The 27853-nt window shown below is 53.1% G+C and overlaps 1 protein-coding gene across 1 annotated transcript; it reads right to left on the bottom strand.

The window, feature by feature from the left end:
• Positions 1-733: 733 nt before the first annotated feature.
• ADAR (adenosine deaminase RNA specific) lies at positions 734-15968 on the bottom strand. The gene is made up of 15 exons (XM_071727349.1): positions 15767-15968; positions 13080-14541; positions 9953-10139; positions 9706-9857; positions 9165-9306; positions 8764-8981; positions 8401-8548; positions 7289-7460; positions 6697-6790; positions 4875-5003; positions 4656-4789; positions 3436-3618; positions 2908-3020; positions 1904-2031; positions 734-1594 (listed from the first exon to the last, which is right to left on the bottom strand). The coding sequence occupies exons 2-15, from the start codon at positions 14444-14446 to the stop codon at positions 1354-1356; spliced, it is 3408 nt and encodes a 1135-aa protein (XP_071583450.1). The 5' UTR covers positions 14447-14541; positions 15767-15968; the 3' UTR covers positions 734-1353.
• Positions 15969-27853: the final 11885 nt, after the last annotated feature.

Genomic DNA, 27853 nt, shown 5'->3' with positions numbered 1-27853 from the left:
TTTTCCCAAAATCACTGGGAAGAGCTTTTTCCCTAAAAACATCAGTGGGATAACCCCGTTCCTGCTCTGGTGCAGCCCCAGGAGTGCAGATTGTGGGGTTCCTGCTCCAAGGTTGGAGTTTAGGGAACAAATTTCTCCCTGGAAAAGGTTCCCAAGACCTGGCCCAGGTTTCCCAGGGCAGGGCTGGAGTCTCCATCATCCCTGGAAAGGTTTCCAAACCCTGGGAATGTGGTGCTGGGGGCTTTGGGGTTGGGAGTGGATGAGCTGAAAGGGCTTTTCCCACCCAAACAACTGGAGGAGCCCGTGACACCCCCGTGTCACTTGGTGCCACCTCTCCTGTCCCAGACCCAAAAAAAAGGGGCAGCTCCCACTCCAATCAGCTCCACATTTCAGGAATTTGATGGGCACTTCCCTCAGCACCCCCAGAACGTGACCTGCAGCCCCCCAGGTGACTTTTTGGGGACACAGAGCCCCCACCTTAGAGCCAGAGCTGGGGGAAGGAGCCCACAGAACCCTGCTCCATCACTCCAGGGTCCACTGGAGCCTTGGGAAGGCTCAGTTTTCCTTGAGCTCTCATTCCCAGCTCTCCCCAGCTCCAGAATAATCTAAAAAAAATGGGATTTTACCTCCACTGCTCTTCCCCCTCTGCCCTCTCCAGCTCTCTCCCCAGGGCCACTCTTCCACTCTGCAGGAGTTAACACAACCCTGGCACACAGCCAGCTCCAAGACAGAATTATTTTTATTATTTTTTTTTATTCTTTTTTTCCCTCTTTTTATATCAATTTGGAATGTTCCCCCTGGTGCTGTCCTGCAGAGATCAGTCCCATGTCCCAGCCTTAGGTGGCTGCCACCAGCCACTTTGTGACAGACCCAGAAAACAGACCAAGAGTTTGGGGTTTGTTTTGTTTTTTTTTGTTTGTTTGCTTTTTGTCTTTCCTTAAAAGAGAAAAAAAAAAATAAAATTGCTTCTAAAACCTGCCAGAGGGACCTGTAGTGCAGGGTCCAAAGGTTTTGAGGTTGCAGTCCAAGAATCCCTCCGATTTCTTGTGCCTTCTTTAAAAAAAAAAAAAAATAAAACAACCAACCAAAAATAAAAAAAGAGGAGACTAAAAGAAGCAAACAGGGATTGAGCCTGCTCTAGCTTAAAAAAAAAATAAAAGAGAACTTCCATGCACGTTTTTAAAAGAGAAAGGGCAGGGTCTGAAGGGGAACAAGAGCAGAGGAGGCAGCCAGGCCTGTGCAGGGGGGAAAATTTCTGCAGGCTCCTGATTCCACTTCAAACCCAAAGTGGTGAAAGGAGGTGAAAGCCCTCCCTGCACACCTCACCCCCCCCTCACCCTGCAGGGCACCTCGTTATGCATCAGGGAGGGAGAAATTCTCTTCCTCTTGGGGTTTTTGGATCCAGCTGCCATAGCCCAGCTCCTCCAGGGCACTGAAGAAGCTCTGCTTGGCTTCTTGGTAGCCTGTGGCTGCCACCTTGGCATCTGAGTAGACTGAGAGGTTCTGCAGGTCCCCACGGTTGCTTTTGGCACATAACTGCTGGAACAGGGCAAACATTTTCCTCTTGGACACACGAGACACCTCCAGCTTGGGGCTGAGAAGGAAGACAAAGGGAGTGATGAAAGGGAGGTGGCACTGGAAAGAGCAACGAGGAGCAAGGGGGACAGAAAAACACCCATGGGGGGAGGTGGGGGAGTTGCTGGGAGGGCTCTTGGCTCAGTGGGGCTCTCTTGGAGGGGCTGGGTGATAATTTTGGTGTTTGCAGAGCTTTCAGCTTTGTCAGTTTGAAATTTCTCCCTCCCCCCCCACCTCAACACCAGGCATCCCCGTGACTGCCCAGCTGCTCCCCCCCCCTTCCCTGGAGAGAAAAAAAGCAGCAGTGTCAGGAAAAGGCTCTTCTTACCCATCTACTTTCCCTTTTGTGCCATCCAAGACTTCCACTTCGCTCTCATCAGCAAGACACCAGTTCACTGAGGACTCCTTTGTCTTCCCTGTCTGCCTCGCAGAGTCGTAAACGCTGACTCTCCCCACCTGCCAGAGAATCCAAAGGGTTTGGAAAACCAGGAGCCTCCTGCCAGGGGGTCTGCACATCACTCCCCCCCCCCCAATGGCCCCACACAGAGCTTTGTCTTTCTTTCCACCCCCCAAGAGGTTTGTTTGGTGCTTGACACCTGGGTCACCCCCCACTCCTTTCAGCCAGATGGGGACTGATGTTACCTGGGACATGGGAAGTTCCTGACTCCTGCAGGCAGGGGTTCAGTTCACCCCAAATTCCTGAGAGAGCCAAGCACTGGGGGTCTTGCTAAGACAGGGTGCCCCTGGTGTTCTTTTCCCCAGACCAAGTCAGTGCCACTGACCCCCAGGCTCTGTGGGATCAGTCACAGAATTGTTCTGCTTGGAAAAGCCCTTTCAGATCATTCAGTCCAAGCCTTCCCCAAGGCCACCACTGCCCCATGGCCCTCAGCACCACAGCTCCAGGGCTCTGAAACCCCTCCAGGGATAGGGGCTCCACCTCTGGGAGGTCCTAGGAACCCTTTCCAGGGAGAAATTCTTCCCCTGCTCCAACCTCACCCTCCCCCAGTATTCCTCTTGTCCCATCTCTTGTTCCTTGGGAGCAGAGCCTGACCCCCCCTGGCTCCAACCTCCTCTCAGGGGGTTGCAGAGAGCCACAAGGTCTCCCCTCAGCCTCCTCTGCTCCAGGATCAGCACCCCCAGGGCCCTCAGGCACAAAACTCAGCAGGATTTTGCCCATTAAGCTCCTGACCTTGGCTGCAGAGCTCCTGCCAGGTGACCCCCCCCTCCCCACAGAGCACCTCAAGAAGGCCCCAACCCAAGGGCCAAGGTGGAAGCTGGGGACAGAGGGGCCAAGGTGGAAGCTGGGGACAAGAGGGACCAAGCTCAGAGTACCTCGGGGTGGTTGATGTGATAGGGAGCCTGGAGCTTTGCCTGCAGCACGTCCCTCTCTCTGGCCACGCGACAGCAGATGGCTCGTGTCAAATGGCCCTGGCTGTACAAGTAACCTGTGAAAACAAAGGTGAGGGCATCAGGAGAGAGGGATCAGCACAGAGGGAGGACAGGCCAAGCCCTGAGAGTGACAGTGTTCAAGGCCAAGTGGTTCAGCACCAGCTCTGTGTGCCCTGGATGAGTGAGGTGTTTGCAAACTGTGATGCTTCTCACCGAAGACACAAAGAAGGAATCTTTGTCTCACCCTTCTAGGTCATGTGTGCCTTCTAGAAATCAAGAACCCTAGAAAAAAAACCCCAAACGACTCCCCCTTCAGCATAAAACCCATAAAGTCCTTTCTCAACAGCTCTGCCAGGAGTGACACTTCAGTCTGTCACTCCTCCAGCCTCCCCTTGTCACCGCAGCCCAGCCTGATGGAGAGGGGCAGCAGATCTCTGTGTCTCCCCCTCACCCCAGCCCACGGGCTCATACCCAGTGTCACAGAGCTGAGATAAACAGGTTCCATGAAGTGGGAGAGCAAAGCCCCTTGCAAGCCCAGGACATTCCAACGTAAGATTTTGTCACTGCAGGACATGGTGCGCAGCCGCTCCCCGTGCTGGATCCCATCCCAGGTGGGCATGATGTCACTTGACTCCACAGGGATGGTCCCTTCCCCTGCACAGGAGAAGAAGAAAGCTTTTCTGTTGAGTCAGATGTTTCACACGTCTAAAAACCACCAGCAACTCCACCAGGAACTCAGCTATGCACAGGCAGGGAGGGGACTCGGGAGTCGCCAGAATATTTTAGCATCGCATGAAAAAAAAAGGGAACTCAGAGCAGATTACACAGCAGACCTTCTTCAGATGGCTGAAGTGAATGAAACAGGACTTGAAAGGAAGGGGAGAGACATCCAGACTCTGTGGCAAACTCCCTCCAGTGCCCTCCATCCCTTCTACCCACCTGCTTTGGTTCCCAAATGCTTCAAATCCCCATGCAGCCATGGGCAAGGGAACCCTGGAGCTCCAGAAAGGCTCCAAACCTGGCTGAGTATGAGCCAGTGTGTGCCCAGGTGGCCAAGGTGGCCACCAGCATCCTGGCTGGAGCAGCACTGGTGTGGGCAGGAGGAGCAGGGCAGGGATCATCCCTTGTGCTGGGTACTGGGGAGGCTGCACCTTCAATCCTGGGGGCACTCAGAACCAGGACATTGAGGGGGTTGTGTCCAGAGAAGGAAATGGAGCTGGGGAAGGGGCTGGAGAGCAAGGAGAAGGTCTGGAAAAGTTGAGGAGCAGCTGGGGGTGTTGATCCTGGAGCAGAGGAGGCTGAGGGGAGACCCTGTGGCTCTTTGCAACCCCCTGAGAGGAGGTTGGAGCCAGGGGGGGTCGGGCTCTGCTCCCAAGGAACAAGGGATGGGACAAGAGGAACTTTTGGCCTCAAGTTGTGCCAGGAGAGGTTTAGGGGGACAATTTCTCCCTGGAAAAGGTTGTCAGGACCTGGCCCAGGATGCCCAGGGCAGGGCTGGAGTCCCCATCATCTCTGGAAAGGTTTCCAAGCCCTGGGGATGTGGGGCTGAGGGCCATGGGGCAGTGGTGGCCTTGGCAGGGATGGGGGAAGGGTTGGACTGGGTGATCTGAAAGCTCTTTTCCAAGCAGAACAATTCAATGATTCTCTGACCACAGCCACCCCACAGCCACTCAGGGACTGCCCACACTCACCATTTTCCACCTTGGTCCTCAGCTTGCCTTGTTTCGGGTTCTCAAAGAGAGGCTGATGCTGGGTTTGCCCCACCACGCTGGCCTGATCACTGCAGGATTTATCAAAGAGTGCCCCATCTCCACAAGGTGCTGTGCTAGAAAACAAAGCCTCCCTGGGTCAGCAGAAGCTCTCAGGGGGTGGGTGGGACACTGCTCCCCCCTGCACAGCCCTGCACAAACCTGACGTAGAGGTGAAAGGTAACAGTGCTCTTTATTTTGAGTCTGTTCCCTCCTGCTGGCTCAAAAATGCTGTCCTCTGCAGAGGAAGGGTTAGAAGGGTCATACTTCAGCAGCTCACTGTAGAGGAACCTGAAAAAAACATCACCACCAGCACCAGGTCAAAAGGTGATCCTAAACCAAGCAGCACTTCACTGAGGGATGGAAGAGTTTGGGTTGGGAGGGACCTCAAACATCTTCCAAGTCCATAGGCAGAGACCCCTCCCCCAGCCCAGGGGGCTCCAAACCCCATCCAAACCTCCAACAATTCCAGGGATGGGGCAGCCACAGCTTCTGGGGGCAACCTGGGGCTCAGCACCCTCCCCCCAAAGAATTTCTCCCCAATTTCTCCTCTCCATCTCCCCTCTTCCAGTTCAAAGCCATTCCCTCTCATCCCATCCCTCCAGGCCCTTGTCCCAAGTCCCTCCCCAGCTTTCCTGGAGCCCCTTCAGGCACTGGAAGGTGCTCTAAGGTCTCCCCAGAACCTTCTTCTTTTTCTCCTTCTTTTTCTCCTTCTTTTTCTCCTTCTTTTTCTCCTTCTCCTTCCCCTCCTCCTCCTTCCCCTTCCCCTCCTCCTCCTTCCCCTTCCTTCTCCTTCTCCTTCTTTTTCTTCTTTTTCTCCTTCTTTTTCTCCTTCTTTTTCTTCTTTTTCTCCTTCTCCTTCTTTTTCTCCTTCTCCTTCTTTTTCTCCTTCTCCTTCTTTTTCTCCTTCTCCTCCTTTTTCTCCTTCTCCTCCTTTTTCTCCTTCTCCTTCCCCTTCCTTTTCTTCTTTTTCTCCTTCTTTTTCTCCTTCTTTCTCTCCTTCTTTCTCTCCTTCTTTCTCTCCTTCTTTCTCTCCTTCTTTCTCTCCTTCTTTCTCTCCTTCTTTCTCTCCTTCTTTCTCTCCTTCTTTCTCTCCTTCTCCTTCCCCTTTCCCCTTCTCCAACCTGAACACCCCCATCTTTCTCCCCCTGGCTCCAGAGCTGCTCCAGCACCTCCTCTGGACCAGCACCAACACCTCTCTGTCCTTCTGGTACTGGGACCCCCAGAACTGGACCCACTTTACCCCAGGGGGGTCTCCCCAGAGGGAACAATCCCCCCCCTGGTGCTGCTCACCCTGCTGGGGATGCAGCCCAGCACAGGGGGGGTTCTGGGCTCTCACCTCCTGCTTCTGCCTCATCTTGAGCTTCTCCTCCCCCAACACCCCCAAATCCTTCTCCTCAGGGCTGCCCCAACCCAGTCTCTTCCCAACCAACTTTAATCCAACCACTATCTGAGTTTGGGAGGCTCCCACACATCAAGTCCTAGCAAAGATCAGGAGCTGCAGCTGGGAATCCTTGGAAACCAAACCCCAGCGTTTGATGCTACAGAAAAGACCCCAAATTAAGCAGATTTCCTGGCCTACAGAGGACAAACAATAGAAACTGAGCATTCTGTCAGGGGAGCAGGGGGAAGCACTGGCTGGAGAGGACAAGGAGCCAGGCTGGCTGCTGCCTGCATGCATCTGATCCAAGTGTGAAGAAGATTTCAAGGTCGTGAACCTGGCACCTTGAGTCAGCACCAAGTTTGCATTAAGAGCCAAAAGCCCCAGGGGCAGCTGAACCCCAGCACTTTTTTTAGTACATTAGGATATTCTATTGGCCCTTTCTGATGAGAAATAACTTCCCTCAATTTAAGAAGAGAGGGGTAAAGAGTGCTGGGGGGTCACAGCCTCTCTTGACACAGCGAGGGAGCTGTGGCTGCTGAAGGGGTCTGCACCCCTTGGCAAGGCCCTCTCCCTTCTCCTCTGGGTTTCTCTTGGTCTCACCTCACAAAACCCCTTCGAGAAATGATTTCTGCATGGCAGTCATTCACTGTCTCCCCCTTCAAGCTCAGCTCTTCTCCTTTCACACAACGATTGCCTGAAATAAAAGAAAAAGGAAAGCATCAGCATCAATGCAGAGCTTCAGAGGGAGAGGGGGGGGTTTCTTCTTGCTTCAAGTTTTACTTCTTTGGGCTCCTGAGCAGCAGCAGCATCCCAACAATTAAATCATTACCCTGATCCAAGCAGGTAGGAGAAGAAAGGGACAAAGAGCACACACAGCAGAGCCCTCAGCTGCCAGAGGTTTTTCAGGGTTTTTCAGCCCAGCACTGGGGGTGGAAGCGTGGCAGCTCACTGGGAAGGGAGCTGAGGCACATCCCACCATGAAGAGCTGGGGGATTTTGTGCTCTGGGACCTGAGGAAGCCAGGCTCTGCTGCACAGTTTGGCAGCAGCAATGCAAGCAAAGCTTCAGAGCTCCAGCTGCGGGCAGAGCAGCTCTGTTCTAACACGAGATCACTTGGGACACCACACCGAGAACATTTCCTGCTGAGAGGGGGATCCAGCAGGAAAGGGAGAGCTGGGAGAAGCTCCTTGTACCTGTCCCAATGCTGACCACCACTCCCAGGCCCTCTTTTCCCTTCTGCATGACAATGGCTGCCAGGATCTTCCTGCCCAGGAGGCTGTGCTGGATGCGTGCGGTCAGGCTGTTGAAGCGCTGGTGGCTCAGCATTGCCAGCTGATCGTGGAAGGTGCTGCCACTGACAGGGAGCTGGAACAGGGAGAAGAGAGCAGGACTGGGGAATAAAACAGCTCAAGAAGGAGCTCCTCTCAAGAGGGCTGCCCAAGGAGAAGGCAGGAGCTGAAACCAGGAGCCGCCGGCAGCGCGACGTGGGCAGCGCTGCAGCAAAGGGAGGGGGTGGTGGTGGTGAAGTTCTTGGAGAGCAATTTCTGGGAAAAAAAACCTTTCCCAGACTTTCAGATCTGCTTGAGCACATGGTTAAGAGACAGCAGCGAGTGGAAGGGGCTGAGGAACGGCCTCCCCAGTGTGAAGGAACAAACCCCAGCCTGCCAAGGAAAGCTGTTCCTGCCTTGGGAGGAATTCTTTCTCTGCCTCCCTGTGTGGAGACTGCAGAGTCACTCCCACTGCAGAGAGAGGGACACCCTCCTGGCACTGCTGACTGACAAATCCTCCCCAGTGGCTTTTCTATTTACAGCCCCAGCTGCTGTGCTCAGCTGCACAGCCAGAACGTGGCTTTTGAGCTCACCAAACTCTTTTAAGTGTGATTTAAAGCAGCACAGGTCTGGGAGAGCCATCCTGACACAGCCAGAGCTTCGCTTTTATCCGAGGCATAAGTTGTTTTTTTTTGAGCTGACACATTATTCTTTATGCAGCATGAAGGAATTTGGAAGGAGAAGGGGGGAAAAAAAAAAAAAAAAAGAAAGGTCACAGATTTTAAAATGCACATTTCAGTAGCTTGTGGAAGGATCTGATGATAATTTAGCCCTTAAGCAGAGACCAGCAGGAGGGAAGAGCATGTCTGTGCCCTGAGGAAACATCTAACCCACTTCAGGAAACCTTCAGCCTCTCTACACCTTCAGAGCACAAAGATCTCAGAGTTGATCTCAAAGGAGTTTTCCTGCCGACCTGAAAGGCAGAGGCCAGGCAGGGCGACCCAAACAGAACCAGTTTCCAGGAAAAAAGGCTTTACCTCAGGGATCTTCATCCCTTCCACGTGCTCTGTCTCCCTGACCAGCACCCTGAGCGCCGCGTCGGCCGCCTCCTGCTTGCCCTGCTTCTTGCTGTGTGCAGTTATAGCAGGGAACCAACGGCCTCCAACCTTTGCCTGATAGACAAACCTGGGGAGAGAGCAGCAAACCTCTGAGAAACAAAAAAACCCCTCAGGTTTCAGGCTGAGTGGAAGAAGAGAGAAGCAGAGGTGGCCTCTGCTCGCCCAGACACGAAGCCGGGAGGAGGCAGCGGCTCAACCCGGCACCATCGGGCGCCTTCTCTGCCCTTTCTCCAGGACAAAGGTGGTGAAAAAATTCCTCCTGGGCACATGCAAGGTACTTACTTGGGGTCGTGGGGTGGTCCTGACTGGTCAATGAGTTTGAACTCTGCAGCAAAGCCATTGGAGCGGGCGTATTCCAGCAGACCACTGACGGGGTTGACGCTCAGGTATTTGATGAGCTCCCCGGCACCCTTGGTTTTCCCCACCTTGGATTCATCTGGAGTGGGAAGCCACGGTCCACAGCTCTGCATGGCCTGGTCCCCGAGGGGCTTCACCACAGGCTGGAGCAGAGTTAAGACAGGAGCAGTTAAATTGTTGAATATTTAGATTGTTAAATTGGTTGGGGTTGCCTCAGCAAACCTCGACCCGAGCCAGTGGGGTGAAATCCACTGGAATGGGAACTAAAACAGAGGGGGGGGAACCCAACACAAAACACTTGGGTCTTACAAAGGAGCTCTTTGTACCTGTTCAGGCAAGACATGAGGTACAGACTCTCCAGAAAGGATCTTCACAGCAACTTCTGCTGCCATTTGCTTTGCTCCCTTCTTGCTGTTTCCTACCACAGCAGGGAAAATTTGGTCACCCATTTTCACACAGTAGCTGAACCTGACAGGACATTACAGCACATGAAAAGTGTTAAGCAGTAAACGCCTTGATCTGTTTATTATCCCCTTCTCCCAGTTTAAGTTCAATCCTTCTGGGTTATCTCCAATTTAATCTGCCACAATGACCCTAAAGACTCCCAGTAGAGCACTGCCCCGTCGGGTACAGAACTGGAACCTGATCCTGGTCTGGCTGAAAAGTATCTTTAAAACAGGGAATTGGGTTTGGGCTCTCTCTGGAGGCAAATCTCTTGGAGAAGCCATGCCCAGATTCCCTGGATAAGAGGAGCACTCAGCTAAGGCAGGGAGGATTCCAGGAAGGCAGGAAGCAGGCTGAGAAGAGAGGGGCTTAAAAAGGAGAGAGATTTCTGCCCTCCCCAGAGCTGACCACAACGTGCCATACCTTGGATCATGAGGTGGGCCTTCCTGAGAGACCAGCTGGAATTCTATGGCATTCCCTGATTTTTGGCCATACTCCATCAGCACACTGATTGGGTGCTTCCCAGGGAGAAGGCTGAGCTGAGCGGGTGCAGGTGGTGGCTCTGACTGGGAAGGCTGCAGGGAGAAGATGGAAGAAACCAAGTTTCAGCCTCAACCATTGTCTGCTCAGCCTCAGAATCTGAAAAGCAAAAAAGAATTGCAAGACTCACCAGCTCTGGTTCAGAGCTGTAGGAGGGAAATGTCTCTTCACATTTAATCCCAGCCTGGAGTCCATTCTCAGCTTCGCTCATCAGGACCCTCATGGCATTGGCTGCTGCTTCCTGCTTTGCCAGTTTTTTGCTCCCTGCTTCTGCTGGTGGGAATGGTCGCCCATTAATCTTTGCCTGGAACTTGAATCTTGGAAAGAGAAAACCAAAGAGGTAAATGAAGAAGCCAAAAAGAGTCGTTGGTCTCCTCAGAGCCAGCTGGGCTTGGAATTCGAGTGGGAAGGAACAGGCAGCTCCTGGCTGGGAAAGCAAACCACATGCAGAGGATAAAAAGGGTGCCCTGACAGCTCTGCAGCCTGGGTTTCCAGAGCTGTCCCAGCACCAGGTTTTGTTCTGAAGGAACAGAGTGAACTCCTGTGTTCCCCAAGAGGTTTAAGAGCTGAGGGTGAAGGGCGGTTCGGTTACGTCTCCTGCACTGGGATGAAGAAAGCTGAAAAGCAGCCAGGGCTGCTCCATCTGCACCTGCTCATCTCTTATCCCTCTGGGATTTTCCCTGAGTGTTCAGAGCATCCCAGCAAGGTGCTGCCTCGAGGAAACCTCTTGACTTTGATGGCTGTGGCTCTCTCTTCCCAGTTAATTCTAGCAAACACGGTTTCTCTTCTGCCCTCCAGAGCCCCTTGGACAGAGGATCCCTTCTCCCAGTGAGAATGGGCAAGAACAGCTCTGGAGAAGGGTTCTGGGGCTGAAGCCACTCAGATCCCTCCTTAGGAAAAAAATAAAAATCCCAAACAGAAACCCAACCAACCCCTCCTGGGACTCCATCTTTAGAAATGAGGCCAATTTTCCTGTCTAGCGGCTCTATTGACATCTTCCAGCCTGGCACAGATGGTGCTTTTCACATAGCAGGACCCCAGAGACTGACTCAGCAAACCTTGGGGTCATCTTCTTCATCCTCCACTCTGACCTGCTACAGCACAGCAACATCCAAACCTGCCTTCACCTCCCTCTTCCCAAGAACTTTGTTCTGAGCACGGAGCTTCCAGGGTGGGAGCATCCTGAGGGGCAGCTCAGCTCTATCAGGTTTTTCCCCCCAACACAACCCAACAAATCACCCCTGAGCTGGAGATGAATCCCTGCTTCCAGGGTGGGAGCATCCCAAGAGGCAGCTCAGCTCTATCAGGTTTTTCCCCTTTACAAAACCAAAAAAATCACCTCTGAGCTGGAGATGAATCCCTGCTTCCAGGGTGGGAGCATCCTGAGGGGCAGCTCAGCTCTATCAGGTTTTTCCCCCCAACACAACCCAACAAATCACCCCTGAGCTGGAGATGAATCCCTGCTTCCAGGGTGGGAGCATCCCAAGAGGCAGCTCAGCTGTATCAGGTTTTCCCCCTTTACAAAACCCAAAAAAATCACCCCTGAGCTGGAGGTGAATCCCTGCTTCCAGGGTGGGAGCATCCTGAGGGGCAGCTCAGTTCTATCAGATTTTCCCCCTTTACAAAACCCAAAAAATCACCTCTGAGCTGGAGATGAATCCCAACTCCCTGCTCAGAAGGAGGTGCAGGGCTGCTCAAAGTTTTAGCCTTGGGGTTGGTCTGCTGTTGGGACAGCAGGACCCCAGAGACTGACTCAGCAAACCTTGGGGTCATCGTCTTCATCCTCCACTCTGACCTGCTACAGCACAGCAACATCCAAACCTGCCTTCACCTCCCTCCTCCCAAGAACCCAACAAAACCCAACAAATCACCCCTGAGCTGGAGGTGAATCCCTGCTTCCAGGGTGGGAGCATCCTGAGGGGCAGCTCAGCTGTATCAGGTTTTTCCCCTTTACAAAACCCAAAAAAATCACCTCTGAGCTGGAGGTGAATCCCTGCTTCCAGGGTGGGAGCATCCTGAGAGGCAGCTCAGCTCTATCAGGTTTTCCCCCTTTACAAAACCCAAAAAAATCACCCCTGAGCTGGAGGTGAATCCCTGCTTCCAGAGTGGGAGCATCCTGAGGGGCAGCTCAGTTCTATCAGATTTTCCCCCTTTACAAAACCCAAAAAATCACCTCTGAGCTGGAGATGAATCCCAACTCCCTGCTCAGAAGGAGGTGCAGGGCTGCTCAAAGTTTTAGCCTTGGGGTTGGTCTGCTGTTGGGACAGCAGGACCCCAGAGACTGACTCAGCAAACCTTGGGGTCATCATCTTCATCCTCCACTCTGACCTGCTACAGCACAGCAACATCCAAACCTGCCTTCACCTCCCTCCTCCCAAGAACCCAACAAAACCCAACAAATCACCTCTGAGCTGGAGATGAATCCCTGCTTCCAGGGTGGGAGCATCCTGAGGGGCAGCTCAGCTGTATCAGATTTTCCCCCTTTACAAAACCCAACAAATCACCTCTGAGCTGGAGATGAATCCCTGCTTCCAGGGTGGGAGCATCCTGAGAGGCAGCTCAGCTCTATCAGGTTTTCCCCCCAACAAAACCCAACAAATCACCCCTGAGCTGGAGGTGAATCCCTGCTTCCAGGGTGGGAGCATCCTGAGGGGCAGCTCAGCTGTATCAGATTTTCCCCCTTTACAAAACCCAAAAAAATCACCCCTGAGCTGGAGGTGAATCCCTGCTTCCAGGATGGGAGCATCCCAAGAGGTAGCTCAGCTGTATCAGGTTTTTCCCCCCAACACAACCCAAAAAATCACCTCTGAGCTGGAGATGAATCCCTGCTTCCAGAGTGGGAGCATCCTGAGGGGCAGCTCAGCTCTATCAGGTTTTCCCCCTTTACAAAACCCAAAAAAATCACCTCTGAGCTGGAGGTGAATCCCTGCTTCCAGGGTGGGAGCATCCTGAGGGGCAGCTCAGCTCTATCAGGTTTTCCCCCTTTACAAAACCCAAAAAATCACCCCTGAGCTGGAGATGAATCCCAACTCCCTGCTCAGAAAGAGGTGCAGGACTGCTCAAAGTTTTAACCTTGGGGTTGGTCTTTTTTTTTGGGGGGGGATTATTGGGTTTTTTTTCTTCACTCTGCTGCAAGGAATCCACCAGCATAACCCTTCCGACACCAAATAAATATTAAATGAGCAGGACCTGGAGGACAAGGGGGATTTTTCCAGCACAATGACAGCTCAGGAAAAGAGAGGAGATTTTCTTCTTACCGTGGCTCATGAGAGGGCCCACTCTGCTCCAGCATGGCAAACTCACAGTGCTGGTAGGTGAACTGGGAATACTCAGTGAGGCCACTCACAGGGTTCTTCTCCTGACAAGCCATCAGCTTCTCCATGGGCGTGCAGGGGAAACCTGTTTCAAACTGGGTGGCGTAACTGGGGGAAGACTGGGAGCTCATGATGGCCTCTGACTGGTCGGGCTGCTTGGTGATGGTGTTGAGGTTGTCTGGGATGTCATCCGTGGCCCAGTCCCCGTTTGGGGAGTTGTCATAGTGACTCAAACTGGAGAACTGGGGGGGTTTGGTGTCCTCGGGCAAGGCCACCCCCCCCGTGGCGCTGCCATTGCTCTGCCCCAGCTGCCCCAAAACCTCCTGCCCGTTTGCCAGGCTTTCTTCTGAAGCTTCTGCTGAAGCCATGGTCACCTCCTGGGCAGGAGGAGGAGGAGGAGGAGGAGGAAGAGGAGGAGGTGAAACCCCAGGAGCAGCCTCTGCCGCCCGCAGCGCCGCGTTGGCCTTCAGCCTCATCTGCATCCTCTCCCGTTTTCTGCCCGTCAGGGACCAGAGTGGGGGGGTTGTGTTTTCCCTGTGGACATCCCCCAGCTTTTCCAGGGCGCTCAGAAAGGCGTTGACATCCTTGGCCCTGGAAAACCCGATGTTTTTAGCCAGGTTGAGGGCCGTGGTTTCCGCCACGCTGAACAAATAATTGCAGATTTTCTCCTTGGTCTCGGCCATGGTGGGGTCGGAGTCTTCTGAGCCCCCCCAGCTCCTCTCCCCCTCACTGGGGCTCCTCTCTCTCCCTCTGGGGCTGGCGATCATCCACAGGGGTGGGGTCCCCCCACTTTTTTGCAGCTTGCCCTCTTGGCAGAGCTTGTACAGAACCCTGTTGACCTCCTTCTTGCGGGTTCGAAGCTTCCGGACAAGATCATGAACCGTGCACGAGTTCCCTTCCCCCAACTGCCTGAAAATCCTCAGGATTTCCTCCTCCTGCTCTTGCCCAGCGAGAAACAACCTCTGGAAATTCAACCCGATGGGGTCAGAACCTCTTTCCCAATCTTCTGGAGGATGGTACCGAGGTGGGCAATACCCTGGCAGTGGGTTTTTCCCCCAGGGGTTCTGGTTCTGGCAGGAGGAGAACCTATGCCCCCCTGCTCTGCTGCCCTGCTGCCATCCCACTGCTGGGCAGCTGGAGGAGGGTCCTTGGGGCAAAGGAGAATCCCACTGGGATCCCAGTTGCTGGTGTAAAAAACTTTCCTGATTACTTCCTTGCGAGGGGTGAAAAAAACCTCGAGTGGCCACGGGGCGGTTCCGTCCGGAGCGGGTCGGATCCGAGCCTCTTCCCCTCCGGATCCCTCTGCTCATAGCGCCCTCCGGGGCAAGCGGGGGGAATCGGGGGGGTGGGGAGAGCAGGAGGGGAGGAGGAGTTGGTTTGGGGCTCTCCAATCCGGAGCTGGTGCCTGGAAAAAAGGGAAGAACCACGATTGAGACCCCCCCCTTCCCCCTCCACGGCTTGGAAGGTGCCAGGAATTCCAAGCTGGAAGGGGTTGCTGAGGAATTTTGCACCTCGGGGGTGAAGGCTGAGTTAATTCCTGGAAAGAAACCAAAAAAAAACCAAAAAAAAAAAAAAAAAACCCCAAAAAAAAAACCAAAAAAAAAAACCAAAAAAAACCCCCCAAAAAAACCACAAAAAACAAACAAACAAAAAAAAAACACCAAAAAAAAAAAAAAAAAAAGCACCCGACCCAGCAGTCAGGAGAATCCACTTCGATTTAAACCCAACTCCTGCTCCGGAGTGACAGGGGCTGCTCCTTTTTTTCCCCCCCCCTCTCTCTCTCTGATCCCAAAACACACAAAAAATTCCCTTTCTCTGCCCTGAGGAAAAACCTCAGACCCGGGAGAATTTGCAGTTTTTTCAGAATTAAGAAAAACAGGGGTGCAAAGGAGCCCAGGATGGGTTGGGGGGGAGGGTGAAGCAGCTCAAGGGAGCTACAAAAGTTTTTCCAGGCTCAAGGCTGAAGGACTTTGAGCCCCTAAAGGTCCTTTTTTAACTTCATGATGAGCCAGAGGTAAAGCATCAAATCCCAAGAGAAGTAAAAGAGAGACAACACGTGGAGAAATTGGCTCAGCACCCAGCTGGCAAGAGCACAAAGAGGGTTTTTGGGCCCATAACCCAAATTTCACTTGTCTGGGAGACATCCCATAGGGGCTGGGATGGAAGTTTTAAGCTTTTAATGGGTTTTTTTAAAAAATAAAGAACCCAGCACAGGGCTTGTTCCAGCTTTCTGCCAACAGCTGGTTGGGAAAACGAGTGGGGAAAAACAAGTGAGACCTTCTCTCACATCCCTGTCCCAACCTCCCTCCTGGCAACCTCATAAAATCCCTTTTTTTTTACCAAAAAGCCTCATTTTCTGCCACAAATCTCCCCGAAGCCACCTCAAGGACGATTTAAATCTCCCTTTTGTTCAACAACAGCCTCCAACTAACACCCCACACACACATTTATTTCACCCCCCCCAAACTCAGCCGGGTTCCACGCGTGGTTCTCAGCCCAGAGAGGGGGTTTCCCCCTGCCCAAAAAATTCCTGGGGGAAAAAAGGGAGGAAAAAGTTTCCCTCCCTCCCCCCCCCCCCCAACTCCTTGAGCCAGAGGCAGGAAAAGGAGCTGGGATAAACCTGTCCTTACCTCAACCTATGCCAAATTCCCCGTTTTTTGGGGGAGAAAACCAACCCCGAGCCGCCGAGCATCTCCCGGGGGTTGCGGGGAGCTGGGGAGGGGGGGGGGGGGCGGTACCGGTATCCGGTAAAATGGCTCCGAACCCTCTTTCGGTTTCGATTCCCCAACTCGCAGCCGCCTCCGGCTCCGCCCTGGGACCTGATCCCGGGGCTGCCAGAGGAAGGGAAGCGGCTCGTTCCCAGCGGGATGGGGGCATCAGCCGGGAAAAAAAAAAAAAAATTAAAAAAAAAAAAACCGGAATGGAGCTCCCGGTTCTCCCGGTCCTTGCCCTCAGCCCCGGGATCCCGCTGGGCCGCTCTCTGGTTCGGACGAGAGGCAGCGGGAGCGGCTGCCCCTCATTCCCCCCCCCTCTATCCCCCAATCCCATCGCTTCCCCCAGCAGAACCACCCCGGCCCGGCCCGGTCCAGTCCCCGGTAAGGTCCCGGTAAGGTCCGGGACGGGAGGGACCACGGAGGCCACTCCCCCACGGCCACCGCTTTATTCCACGGGTGCCTCCAACCGCGGATCCACCGCTCCCGACCTCCGCAAGGCCCCGCAGCTGCCGGACGGGATCACCCCCGTTCCCCAACTCCCTCCCGGGGCTACCGACGCCGCTTCCCGGCCTCCACCTCCCGGCGGCCCCGCTGTCCCCAGGCCCGGCAGCAGCCGCCGGACACCCGGGGGAGGGGATGGGGGTGACCCCGTTCCGCACAGGAGGCTCCTCCGGGCCCGGGTTTGAGGGGTGAAGCCCCGGGACTGCCCCTCCCCCCCCTCCCGGTACCCCCTTACCCCCTCCGTGCCGCCGGTGGAGCCGCGGCCGGCGCAGGGTGATGACGCAAGCGCGGCGGCTTCCGGGGCGCGCAGGGAGCGGCGCGGCCGCCATTTTCCGTGAGGGGGGCGGCCATGTTTCCGCAGGGAAAGGCCCGGCCGAGCCCGGCTCCTCTGGCTCCCCGCAGCCTCCGTGGGGCTCCGGTGGGGAAGGGACCGCACAAAACTTTTCCCCCCACGCAGCTTGGGGGGAGGCAGCGGCCGCTCCCGACGGGATTTGGGGGCATCGCCTGGTGGAGCGGGCCCCCCCCCTTCCCTCAGGCTGTGTCTGTACCTGTGTGGGGATTTCTGCTTCAGGGATCCCCCTTTACTCCACCCAACCCTTGCCTGTGGGGTTCCACCTCCCTCCATGGGTTCCCCATCTCCCTCCTCACCCCCATTCCCTACAGGCCCTCCATAAAGGGGGGGGGGGCTCTGTTGTGGGGCTCCCCCCACCCCTCCGGGTCCCTGAACCCCAAGTAGATCCCCATCTTTCCACCACAAGCTCCCCGGAATCCTGTGAGACTCCTCTCCCCCCTATTTTATATTTTTTTTAATGCTGGAGCTGCAGTCGAGGGCAGAGTCACCTCCCCCCTGCTCCTTCCCAAATTTCGGGAAAAGGGAAGCATCCTGCTCCCACCTGGAATCCGGGGGACCTGAGGGGATCCATCTGCAGGTCCTGAGGGAAGTGGTGGGTGAAGCTGAGGCATTCTCCAGGATCCTGGAAAAGCTGTGGCAGTCCAGCGAGTGGAAAAAGGGGAGACAGAGCCCATGTTTTTAAAAAAAGAAGGGAGAAAAAAATTAAAAGAAGAAGACTCAGTGCCTGGTAAGATCATGGAGCAGATTTATAAACCCACACAGCTTCACCAGAACCCTTTGGGTTGGGAAAAATCTTTTAAGCTCATCCAAACCCAACCCTTCCCCCAGCACTGCCCAGGCCACCACAGCTCCAGGGCTTGGAAACCCTTCCAGGGATGATGAGGATTCCCTCCACCTTTCCAACCCTTTCCAGGGAGTAAAAGTTGTCCCCAGAAGCTGTGGCTGCCCCATCCCTGGCAGTCGTGGAAGTTTGGATGGAGTTTGGAGCACCCTGGGCTGGTGGGAAGTGTCCAATCCAAACCAATCTGGAATTCTGTGATCCCAAACCCCTGGTCCCCCCTGATCCTGGTGGATCCTCCTTTTCCTGGGAAAAACTCAGGAAAAGTGAATTCTCCTGGCAGAGAACAGAGGATGCCAGGAAGCCAGGAGGGATGGGATGGGCAGAGAGGCTCTGGATGCATTTTTTGGGGGAAAATCATCCTACTCTTGTCCAGGAAGGAGCAAAAACTCCCAAGGACAGAAGCCTGGTCCCCAACCCTGCCCATGGCTGCATCTGCCTGGGGACAGGGACCCTTCCCTGGGGCTGGGTGAAGCCATTCCAGAGCCTGGAGTCACCACAAGTCCCAGTATCACCCAGTTTGGCTCCTACTGGCATCAGTTGGAAGCCAACGTGAGGGTTACTCAGCTTTTGGGGTTGTTTTTTATAATTTTTTTTTTTTTTTTTGGTGTTTTTTTCCAGCTGATTTTTGCTCTTTGCAAGTGTTTGGCAGTCTCGAGCGTTCGGACTTTTGGGGCCCTTTGAGCAATATTTTTTGTTTTTTTATTTTTTTAATTTAATTTAATTTAATTTTTTTAATTTTTTTTTTTTTTTTTTCTGTAATGGGAAGACTCATTTTCTAAAAACATCCCTTGCCACCAACTGAACCTCTCACCTCTCCTTTTCCTGGAAAAATTTGGGTGCACAAACACCCCCAACACCCCCCCCCTTCCCTTCCAGCTCCCAGGGTCAGGCATTCCCCACCTCCCAGCACTTCCCACCCTCTGGAATGACTCTGCAGCACGCGGAGCACAGGATGATCAATTCCTCAGGCTGTTCTTTGCTTTTTTTTTTCCTTCTTTTTAATTTTTTTTTTCCCTTTTAATTGCTCCAGCTCAGCCTGATTCATCTCAGCTGCTGCTCAGACAACCCCGGGAAGCTTCCAACCCCCCCCTCACCCCAACCATCCCTGCAGCAACAGATTCTTGGGTTGCAAACCCCCCGAAATGGGACAAAAAAAAAAAAACCTTAAAAACCACTTAAATCGATGCCAATTCATCCTCCCTTCTCCTTGGAAAATCCGGGCAAACTCCCAATCCGTTTCCATAGGAACCAACCCGGAGCTCGTTGTTCACCCAACCCCAGCAGAAGCTCCAGACCCTTCCTGATGTTGCAGCCCCCAAAATCCTGGGATTTTCGTGCCAGAACCGAGGAGCTTGGGGAGCAGCTGAGCTCCAGGTTATTCCTCAGGGTTTTAATTATTTTTTTTTTGGGGGGTGGAGGGGGAAGGATGATGAGTGCGGGGCTGCTTCCCCCCAGCATCCCGGGATAACGGGGCTCATCCCAACCCCCCAACCCCTCCATCCCCACGCGGTGGCAGCATTTCTCCTCAGCTGGAGACGCCTCAGGTGTCCGCTTTGGTTTTTTTTTTTTTTCTCCTTCCCCCCCCCTCCTTTTTTTCCTCCCTTTGGATGAAAAAAAAAAAAAAAAAAGAGAGGAAATAAATTGTAGCACAGCTCCCCCGCCTGACTTTCCCTTCACCACCAGGCCTGAGCCGGGGCTATTGTTCCACCGAGTTTCATTTTCAGCTGCTTTATTAAACAGTCAAAAATATCTCTTCTTTCCCCCCCCCCACCTCCCCTCACCCCCCCTTTTTTTTTTCTTTTATTTTTTTTATTTTCTCTGTTCCATAAGCGAGCTAAAAACCGAGGGTTTGATCACAAACGGGGACATTTTGTTACTCTCCTCACCCAGCCCCGTGCAGTTTTTAATTCCTGGGGGGTGTTTAGAGCCCTGCTGGGTGCTGCTCCCCCCCACCCAGGGACAAATTCAGCTTTTCTGCTCCCGAGGAAAAAGCTTCAGGGAGGTTTTGGCCTCCTCGGGGAAATTGGGCAGCTTCAATTCCCACCTCCTCCCAAATTTTATTTATTTTTTATTTTTTTTTTTGCCTTGCATCTGCTGGTGGATGCCCAGCTGGGAGGGAACAGGGTGGAGAATCCCCCAAATTCCAGCACCTTCAAAGAGAGAGGGGGAGGAAAAAAGAAAATAAAACAAAACCTCCTTAATTGAAATAAAATTTATTTTTTTTTTTTTTGCTCACCAAGCCCGGGGCGGGCAACACGTGGGAGCTTCCACCCCAGCCCCATCCTGAGGGGCTCAGCACCTCAGTAGGGTGCTGCTGCACAACAAGTGGGTTTATTTTATTTAATTTTATTTTATTTTTTCTCACAGAAGGGCTGAACCTGAGCCAAGAACCCAACCTGAGCTCCGAGACGGCCCCGGCAGCTGCGGCGTCCGCGCTCCCGAGATGTCGGCAGCGCTTACTCATCCCGGAGCAGAGGGGAAGGGGGGGACCCTGCCAAGCTCTTGGCACTTCCATCTGGGAGATGCTCATCCCGCTGGGCCCTTGGCATCTTCCAGCTTCATTCCCACCCTCTGGTTCCTTGGCTGGGAGCCGGGCAGGGGGAGGCAGGTGGGGATGGCACAGCTGCGGCAGGCGCCGGCTCCCTGACTCCCACGGCAGCTGCGGCGGTGGGAAGGGTTTTTCTTCCTTCTCTCCCAAGGTTTTTGTTCCTTCTCTCCCGAGCTTTTTCTTCCTTCTCTCCCAGGATTTTTCTTCCTTCTCCCCCGAGGTTTTTCTTCCTTCTCTCCCAGGATTTTTCTTCCTTCTCTCCCAAGCTTTTTCTTCCTTCTCTCCCAGGATTTTTCTTCCTTCTCTCCCAAGCTTTTTCTTCCTTCTCTCCCAAGGTTTTTCTTCCTTCTCTCCCAAGCTTTTTCTTCCTTCTCTCCCAAGCTTTTTCTTCTTTCTCTCCCAGGATTTTTCTTCCTTCTCTCCCAAGCTTTTTCTTCCTTCTCTCCCAAGCTTTTTCTTCCTTCTCTCCCAGGATTTTTCTTCCTTCTCTCCCAAGGTTTTTGTTCCTTCTCTCCCAAGGTTTCTGTTCCTTCTCCCCCAAGCTTTTTCTTCCTTCTCTCCCAACATTTTTCTTCCTTTTCTTTGAAGGTTTTCTCCCTGCTCTTACAAACAAGGTACCCTTGGAAAGAGGCAGGAGGAGGAGGAGGGTTGTGGGGCAGCCCCCTGTGTGCCAGGGCATAATAATAATGACATAACAATAACAATAATAATAATAATAATAATAATAATAATAATGATTTAGAATAATAATCACATAATAATATGAATAGCAATATCAATTACTAAGCGATTATTTTATTTTTTATTTTATTATTAATAATAATTATTATTATCATCATCATCCTGAGCTCAGCCTTCACCTCTAGCTCTGGGATGCTACCAGCTGTACCCAGGGTGGATTTACAACCCCCTGCTTGGCAAGATCTCCCCCGTGGTGGCCTCCAGCTTGGTGCCACCAGGCTCCAACCACCACTGTTTCTCCTCTGTGTGGCTTCAGCCCTTGGGTGGTGGCCAAAGCATCACCGTGGGGTGTCAGATGGGGAGCCACCCAGGACCTCTCAGAACTTGGTTTTGGAGGGGGGCCAGGAAAAAATAGGGGTGGCTGTCACTGCTCTGAGGTAGAGCAGTTCCCAGCAGTGAAATTAATGAATCCTCAGTGCCAAAATTCAAGGAATTAGGAGCTTCCTAATACCTGGCAGCTGCTCTGGCATTAATACTTTTCTCTGACCTTTACAGCACCACCCAGGCCCAGCTTCCCCTTTGCCTTTCCCTTTCATATTTAACATTAAACCTGATTTATCTGCCAGAGGCTTTTCTCGTGTGCTCAGGGAAATGGAAAACATTTCACAATCCCTCCCCGGGGCAGAGCTGCAGGGGGCAAAACACCCACAGGGAGAGGAAAGGCTCAGAGCTGTCCCCTGCCACTTGTCACCATCCCACTGCCCCCTTCTCGTGCTCTGGGGCTCCCCCAGCTTTTCCTCAAGGTCCCCCCTCTGCATTTCTCTGCTTTAATGAACCATTTTGCAGGGCACTCAGACCTCCAAACCCCTTCCTGGCATGGGGGGCTCCTTTGTTCCTCCCCCAGGATCCCTCTGCAGCTCCTCAGCTCTTTTTATTTTCTTGAGTCGCTGCAGATTTTTTTTTCTCCCCTCATTTTTTTTTTCCTCATTTTTTTTCCTCTCATTTTTTCCTCTCATTTTTTCCCCTCATTTTTTTTCCTCATTTTTTTTCCTCATTTTTCCCTCATTTTTTTCCTCATTTTTTCTCATTTTTTTCCCCTCATTTTTTTCCCCTCATTTTTTCCCCTCATTTTTCCCCTCATTTTTTCCCCTCATTTTTTCCCCTCATTTTTTCCCCTCATTTTTTCCCCTCATTTTTTTCCCCTCATTTTTTCCCCTCTTTTTTTCCCCTCATTTTTTCCCCTCATTTTTTCCCCTCATTTTTCCCCCTCTTTTTTTTCCCCTCTTTTTTTTCCCCTCTTTTTTCCCCTCTTTTTTCCCCTTTTTTTCCCCTCTTTTTTTCCCCCTCTTTTTTCCCCCTCTTTTTTTCCCCTCTTTTTTTTCCCCTCATTTTTCCCCCCTCATTTTTTCCCCCTCATTTTTTCCCCCTCATTTTTTCCCCTCATTTTTTCCCCCTCATTTTTTTCCCCTCATTTTTTTCCCCTCATTTTTTTTTTTCTTTTCCCAGGCAGCACAAACTGACTGCCAGAGCCACGTGCTGCCAGAGGGAGTGATGGATGGCACTGGAGATGCTGGTTGCAGATCTCAGGGCCATGGACAGCACTTTAATTGCTGGGCCTGCAGAGATTTCCTCACAAACAGCATTTTTTTTTCTTTTTTTTTTTTTTTCATCTAAAAGAAAGCAAGGAACTGGAACGTGTCTTGCTTCTTTCATGACTTCCCTGGAGGCAGCAGCAGCACATTAAGGAAAAAGAGAAGGAGGAGGAAAAAATAGTCAGAAGCACCAGGTGGCTGAGTATCTTGCAGCCTAATTGATCCCTCTTTAATTAATACAAAACCTGTTGCTCTCAGCCAACGTTTGGTGCCAACGTTGGAGCAAGAAGGGCCCTTTCTGGCCCTGCATGGTGGAAGGAGGAGCTGCAGGGAAGGCTGGGGGGTTCCTTGAAGTTCCTTCTCCACTTTTTGCCTCCTGCCTTTCCAGAGGAAATCCAGGGAAACCAAAGGAAATCCAGGGAAACCAAAAGAAATCCAGGGAAACCAAAGGAAATCCAGGGAAACCAAAGGAAATCCAGGGCTTGCATGGGGTTGTAGCCAGGGTCTGTCTGCCTTGGCTGCTCTGGGTTAGGGGGTGACTTGGCCAAGCACATCAAAAGTCCCCCCCTGCAGTACCCAGATAAAATTCTGGGAAATTTCTGGGTTCTCAAAGTTGCTGGGAGGGTTTGGAACAGCTCTGGAGCCAGGGGGTGAGAGTTGGGGGTGTTCAGGGTGGAGGAGAGAAGGAGAAGGAGAAGGAGAAGGAAAAAGGGAAGGAAAAGGAAAAAGGGAGAAGGAAAAGGAAAAGGAGAAGGAAAAGGAAAAAGAGAAGGAGAAGGAAAAGGAAAAGGAAAAAGAGAAGGAAAAGGAAAAGGAAAAAGAGAAGGAGAAGGAAAAGGAAAAAAGAGAAGGAGAAGGAAAAGGAAAAAGAGAAGGAGGAGGAAAAGGAAAAAAGAGAAGGAGAAGGAGAAGGAGAAGGAGAAGGAGAAGGAGAAGGAGAAGGAGAAGGAGAAGGAGAAGGAGAAGGAGAAGGTTCTGGGGAGACCTCAGAGCACCTCCCAGTGCCTGAAGGGATCCAGGAAAGCTGGGGAGGGACTTTGGAGAAGGGAATGGAGGGATGGGATGAGTGGGAATGGCTTTGAACTGGAAGAGGGGAGATGGAGAGGAGAAATTGGGGAGAAATTCTTTGGGGGGAGGGTGCTGAGCCCCAGGTTGCCCCCAGAAGCTGTGGCTGCCCCATCCCTGGAATTGTTGGGGGTTTGGATGGGGTTTGGAGGAACCTGGGGGTGAGCTCTGAGGTCACTTCCCAAATCATTCTGTGAAATGTCACCTTTCCTTCTGGTCCTCCCTGGTGCAGGTGATGGGGGCTCCTCAGCCACCCCCCAGCTTCTCCTCAGCAGAGCCAGGAGAGAACCCCAGCTCCTCCACCTCTGTTTCTCTCAAATTATCCCCGAGATGAGGTGAGAACTTGTCTGGAGGTTTTGCAGTGAAACCCCCAGAGCCAGCCAGCTCGTTGGTGCTCCAGCCCAGTGGCTGCTTTTCTGAAAACCCAGAAATACACTTTTAGGCAGAAAAAAAAAAGAAAAAAAAATCTCATTTACTGTGACATTTGACAGCTGATCCCTCTTGAAAAAAAAAAAAAAAAACCAAAACCAAGCCCTTTTTACTGCGTGAGCACCAACCTGGCAGGGGCTGGTGAAGGAAGGAGGCTTCTCCCATCCCAATAACCCCCAGCACCACCAGCCTGGCCTCTCCTGCAGCTGCATCCTCCAGGGAATACTCCAGGGAATGGCAGGGAGGGAAGAGGAAGCTGTTGGGGTCTGAGCAGGAAGCTCAGGAGCTCAAATCCACCCTTCCCAGACCTCCCGGGCACTGCTGGGCAGGGGGGGGACGGTGCCAAAGTGTCACCTTCCCATGGCTCAATCCTGCTCCTGGAGCAGGAAACGGAGCAGCCAAGCTCTGGAAGGTTGAGGAGCAGGTTTGGTTTCCTCAACTCTTTGGCTGGTGGTATCCAGACCTCTGGGAAAGTGGGAATTGCCCTCACACCACTGAGAATTAACAGGAATTAAGGCCTGGAATCCCCAGATGGAAAAAGCTGCAAGACAGGTCCCCCCCCCTCCCTTCCCCCCCACCCTCCCCCTTCTTCCCAGCTGATTTTATTGCTGCAGTGAGGGTGTTTCCAGGAGGTTTTGCTGCCTGGACTCAGAGTTCTGGATTACTCAGCTGGAATCCCACCTCTTTCCCTTGGGATCAAAAGCTGCTCCACAGGGAGAGGAGTTGGGGAAACGCCAACACGTGGAAGCCAGAGCTTGGTGCTGGAACCATTTTCCTGCCTGCAAACACATTTTGGGAGCCTAATCCCAAATCCCTGCTCCCTGCCTGCCCTTCCCCATCCCTTCAAGCTGCCTTCCATGTCCCACTCATTCCATCCAAACCTCAGGAGCCACTTCCTTGTGGATCCTTTTCCTCATGGGGCCATTTCTTTGGGGTTTTCCCCACCCTGGTGGAACCACCCCCCCCCTCCACTGCTTCTAAAAATCTCTAAGGAACCTTGAACAAAACAATAGGGTTTGTTTTGGGTTTTTTTTCCTTTTTTTTTCCCTCCAAAATCCACCTCCCCTCCCATCCTCACACACCCAGAAAATTCCCAGCCCCTCACACCCCCATCCTCCTCCTCCTCCCTGAAGGGCAAAGAGTGGCAGGGAGGCCACCTTAGGGCTGTGATTCTCTTTCTTTTTGCTGAAGCCCTAATCCCAAGGCATTAATAAAAACCAGATTTCATGCTGCATGCAAAGATTAAACAAATTTTTCCCTCTTTTCCCTGGGCAGCACCGGGAGCTCAGCTGCCATCCAGGCCTGGGGCTCTGCTGCACTAAGCCAATAATACCCAGAACAGAGCTTGAAGGGTTTTAATCACCTATCAAAGAGCCCCCTAGGCTGCCAGAGGTATTTTTGAGGATTTCCAGGTATTAGCTTGAAAATTAAAAGCCCAATTTTATCAATTCATCACGATTTAACTACACGGCAGCCCCTTCATCCCTACCCCCTCCCTCCTTCCCTCCCAACACCGGGCTGCCCAGGGGGGGCTGTGCCTGTTGGAACCCCCCTGTCCTGGTGTAGTGCTGGATTTTGGGGGTACCTGATCCCTCAGGGTGCTGGTTTTGGGCTCATTTCCTGGCTGAGTGAGCAGGGGAGCAGCTTTGCCACGTCCTGAGCAAAAATCATAGGGGGGGGAGTGGGGGGGTCGAGTGGCACTCGGTGGGAAAGCTTCCCCAGCTCTCCGTCAGCAAATTCCCTCTGGGAAAGGTGTTCTCATCCCTCTGCACCCCAGCCAGGAGTTATTTGGGTTTCTTTGGAGCTGAGGGACATCAGCAGAGCAGCTCTGAGACTTGGGCAGAGTTTTCCCTCGGAGACTTGGGCAGAATTTTCCCTTTGAGAGGGAAATCCTCACCCTCCCAGCTGCCCTCCTCCTCCTCCTCCTCCAGAGGAATCCCCACTCCCTTCCCAAAAAGCTCCTCTGGGAGCAGGTGGCTGGAATATTTTCTCCCAAGGAAGCAGCAAGGGGTTGGACAAAGCCCTCAGCAGGTCCAGCCTGGCAGCTCTGGAGCATTCCCAGTGGGAATATCCCAAAGGCATCGGAACAGAGGGGTCGGAAGCAGTGTGAGGTGTAGGTATATATCATATATTTTTTGTGTGTGTAACTACACACCCCGCACAGGTAAATATTTATAGATACTGACCTTTTTCAGATTAAAGTCCAAGGCACTTTTTACAGTGAACAGGTTAAAGCCATAGTTTCAAACATGCCTGTTTCTGGGTACAGCTCGGGATTATGGCAGGTTTTGGGGACAGGGAGAGTCCCCACTCCCTTTCCCCCCCCCCCCTGGCTGAGGCACCACCAGCTCAAAGGGAGATGCTGTGGCCCTGGGCTCGGATCCTGACCACAGGGACACGGGAGATTTGTGGGGCTGAGAGCTCAGAGAGGGGAAGAACACTTTGGGCAGAAGGAGCAGCAGAGCTGGACACGTGTCCCACAGTGCCCAGAGCACCACAGAGCTCCCGGGGGGGCTCATCCCACAGGGAAAAATAATTAATCCCAGGGAGCAGCTTTTTCCTTTCCTTAGCAAAAGCCTCACTCCATCACCCCAAGCTCTCTGGGGTGCTTTTTTGGGGAGGGAGCTGAGAGCCAAGCAAGGAGGAGCTGGGACCAGCACCAAGCCCAGCTGCAACCTCTTCCCCTTCCCAAATTCCAGCAAAACCCAGTGACCACCACACAGGGCTTGGAGCTGGGAGGTGCTGGGCAGGAGAAGCCCAATGTGGGGTTCCAAGCACCCTAAAAACCCCCCAGACACCCCCAGACCCAGCTGGCAGCAGGAGGGGCTCAGCTCCATCCTCTGGGGGAGCCAATCCAGAAATCCCCCAGCTGATCCCACACCCCAAAGGGGTTAAAATGGGGGGGGGGGGGGAAGGATCAGGCCCAGGCAGCTGCCAGCTGGTTCCTGTTTGGGGGTTTGGGTTTAGGGACCCAGAAGGAGCCACTGGAGCTCCCAGTTGCTGCTAGGACTGGTGGGACTGGGCTGGGGGTGACAGCACAAACGGTGCCAAGAGCAGGAATTGGGATGGGGCAGGGATGGGGTAGCAGCTTTTAGGCTTTCCCTGGACAAAACCAGCAGGAATTGGTCCCTTGGGTGCTGCTGATCCCTGGATGTGGTCGTGCTCCAGGCAGGAAGCTTGGCCGGGAAGGAGAGTTTGAAGGACCATTTTTTTTTTTTTTTATGACTTGTTTGTCCATAAATCTTGATGCTCTGGGGATCAGGGCAGCTCCAAGGCTGGAAGTTGGGAAGAGAGGATCTGAGGCTGGAGGAGGACACGGTGCTGGGGTTTCGTGGTGGCTTTGGCAGTGCTGAGTTAACAGTTGGTCTGAAGGGTCTTTTCCAAGGCAAAGGGTTGGATGATTCCATGATTCCCTCAATCCCTGCAGCCTCATCACCTCTCCCAGGGCTCTTTCCTCCCTCCAGAGCAGCCTGAGGCTGAAAGCAGTAAAAAACCCCCAGCTCCCAGGGCAGGGTGTGAAGCCTGAACCAGCCACATCCCGGAGTTCCCTGGGGAATAATTCACTCAGGGCAGTGAGGGTCACCTGGCCCAGGCTTCCCTCACCCCATCCCAGGCATTAGGTGTTCACCTGAGAAGAAAAAGCAACCTTCTTCTCTCTGCCTTCAAACAAAACCCTCACAATGCTTGGGGGGAGCCCAAAGGGGCAGGACCAGCCCTGTCTGCATCCCTGCATCCTGCATCCCTGCATCCCTGCATCCCTGCATCCCTGCATCCCTGCATCCCTGCCTGCCCGTGGGTCCCCAGGTCGAGCACAGAACCCAAAGTTCTGGCCCGGCCCAGCTTTTCTGGGGAGGGAGGGAGGGACAGAGGGAGGGAGGGAGGGAAAGTGGGAGGGCGGGATGATGTTTTCACCCTCACACTTCCTATGCCCAAGGGATCCCCTCGTTCCAAGCCCGCCCGGCTCCTGCCCGAGCCCCGAGCCCGGCTCAGCGTT

This window comes from Heliangelus exortis, chromosome 27 (assembly GCF_036169615.1).
Source record: "Heliangelus exortis chromosome 27, bHelExo1.hap1, whole genome shotgun sequence".
Classification (NCBI taxonomy): domain Eukaryota; kingdom Metazoa; phylum Chordata; class Aves; order Apodiformes; family Trochilidae; genus Heliangelus; species Heliangelus exortis.
Note: the sequence above shows the minus strand (reverse complement) of the source record. Positions and strands in the feature narration are given on the sequence as shown.

Bases quoted from the DNA above. Each gene is read 5' to 3' on its own strand.
- ADAR (XM_071727349.1), bottom strand. From the start codon at position 14,446: ATGAGCAGAGGGATCCGGAGGGGAAGAGGCTCGGATCCGACCCGCTCC. The intron at 8,982-9,164 runs GTACAAAGAGCT...ACTCTGCTCCAG, and splicing joins CTCATGTCTTGCCTGAACAG to CCTGTGGTGAAGCCCCTCGG. The intron at 2,032-2,907 runs GTACTCTGAGCT...ATTCTCTGGCAG, and splicing joins ATCACATCAACCACCCCGAG to GTGGGGAGAGTCAGCGTTTA.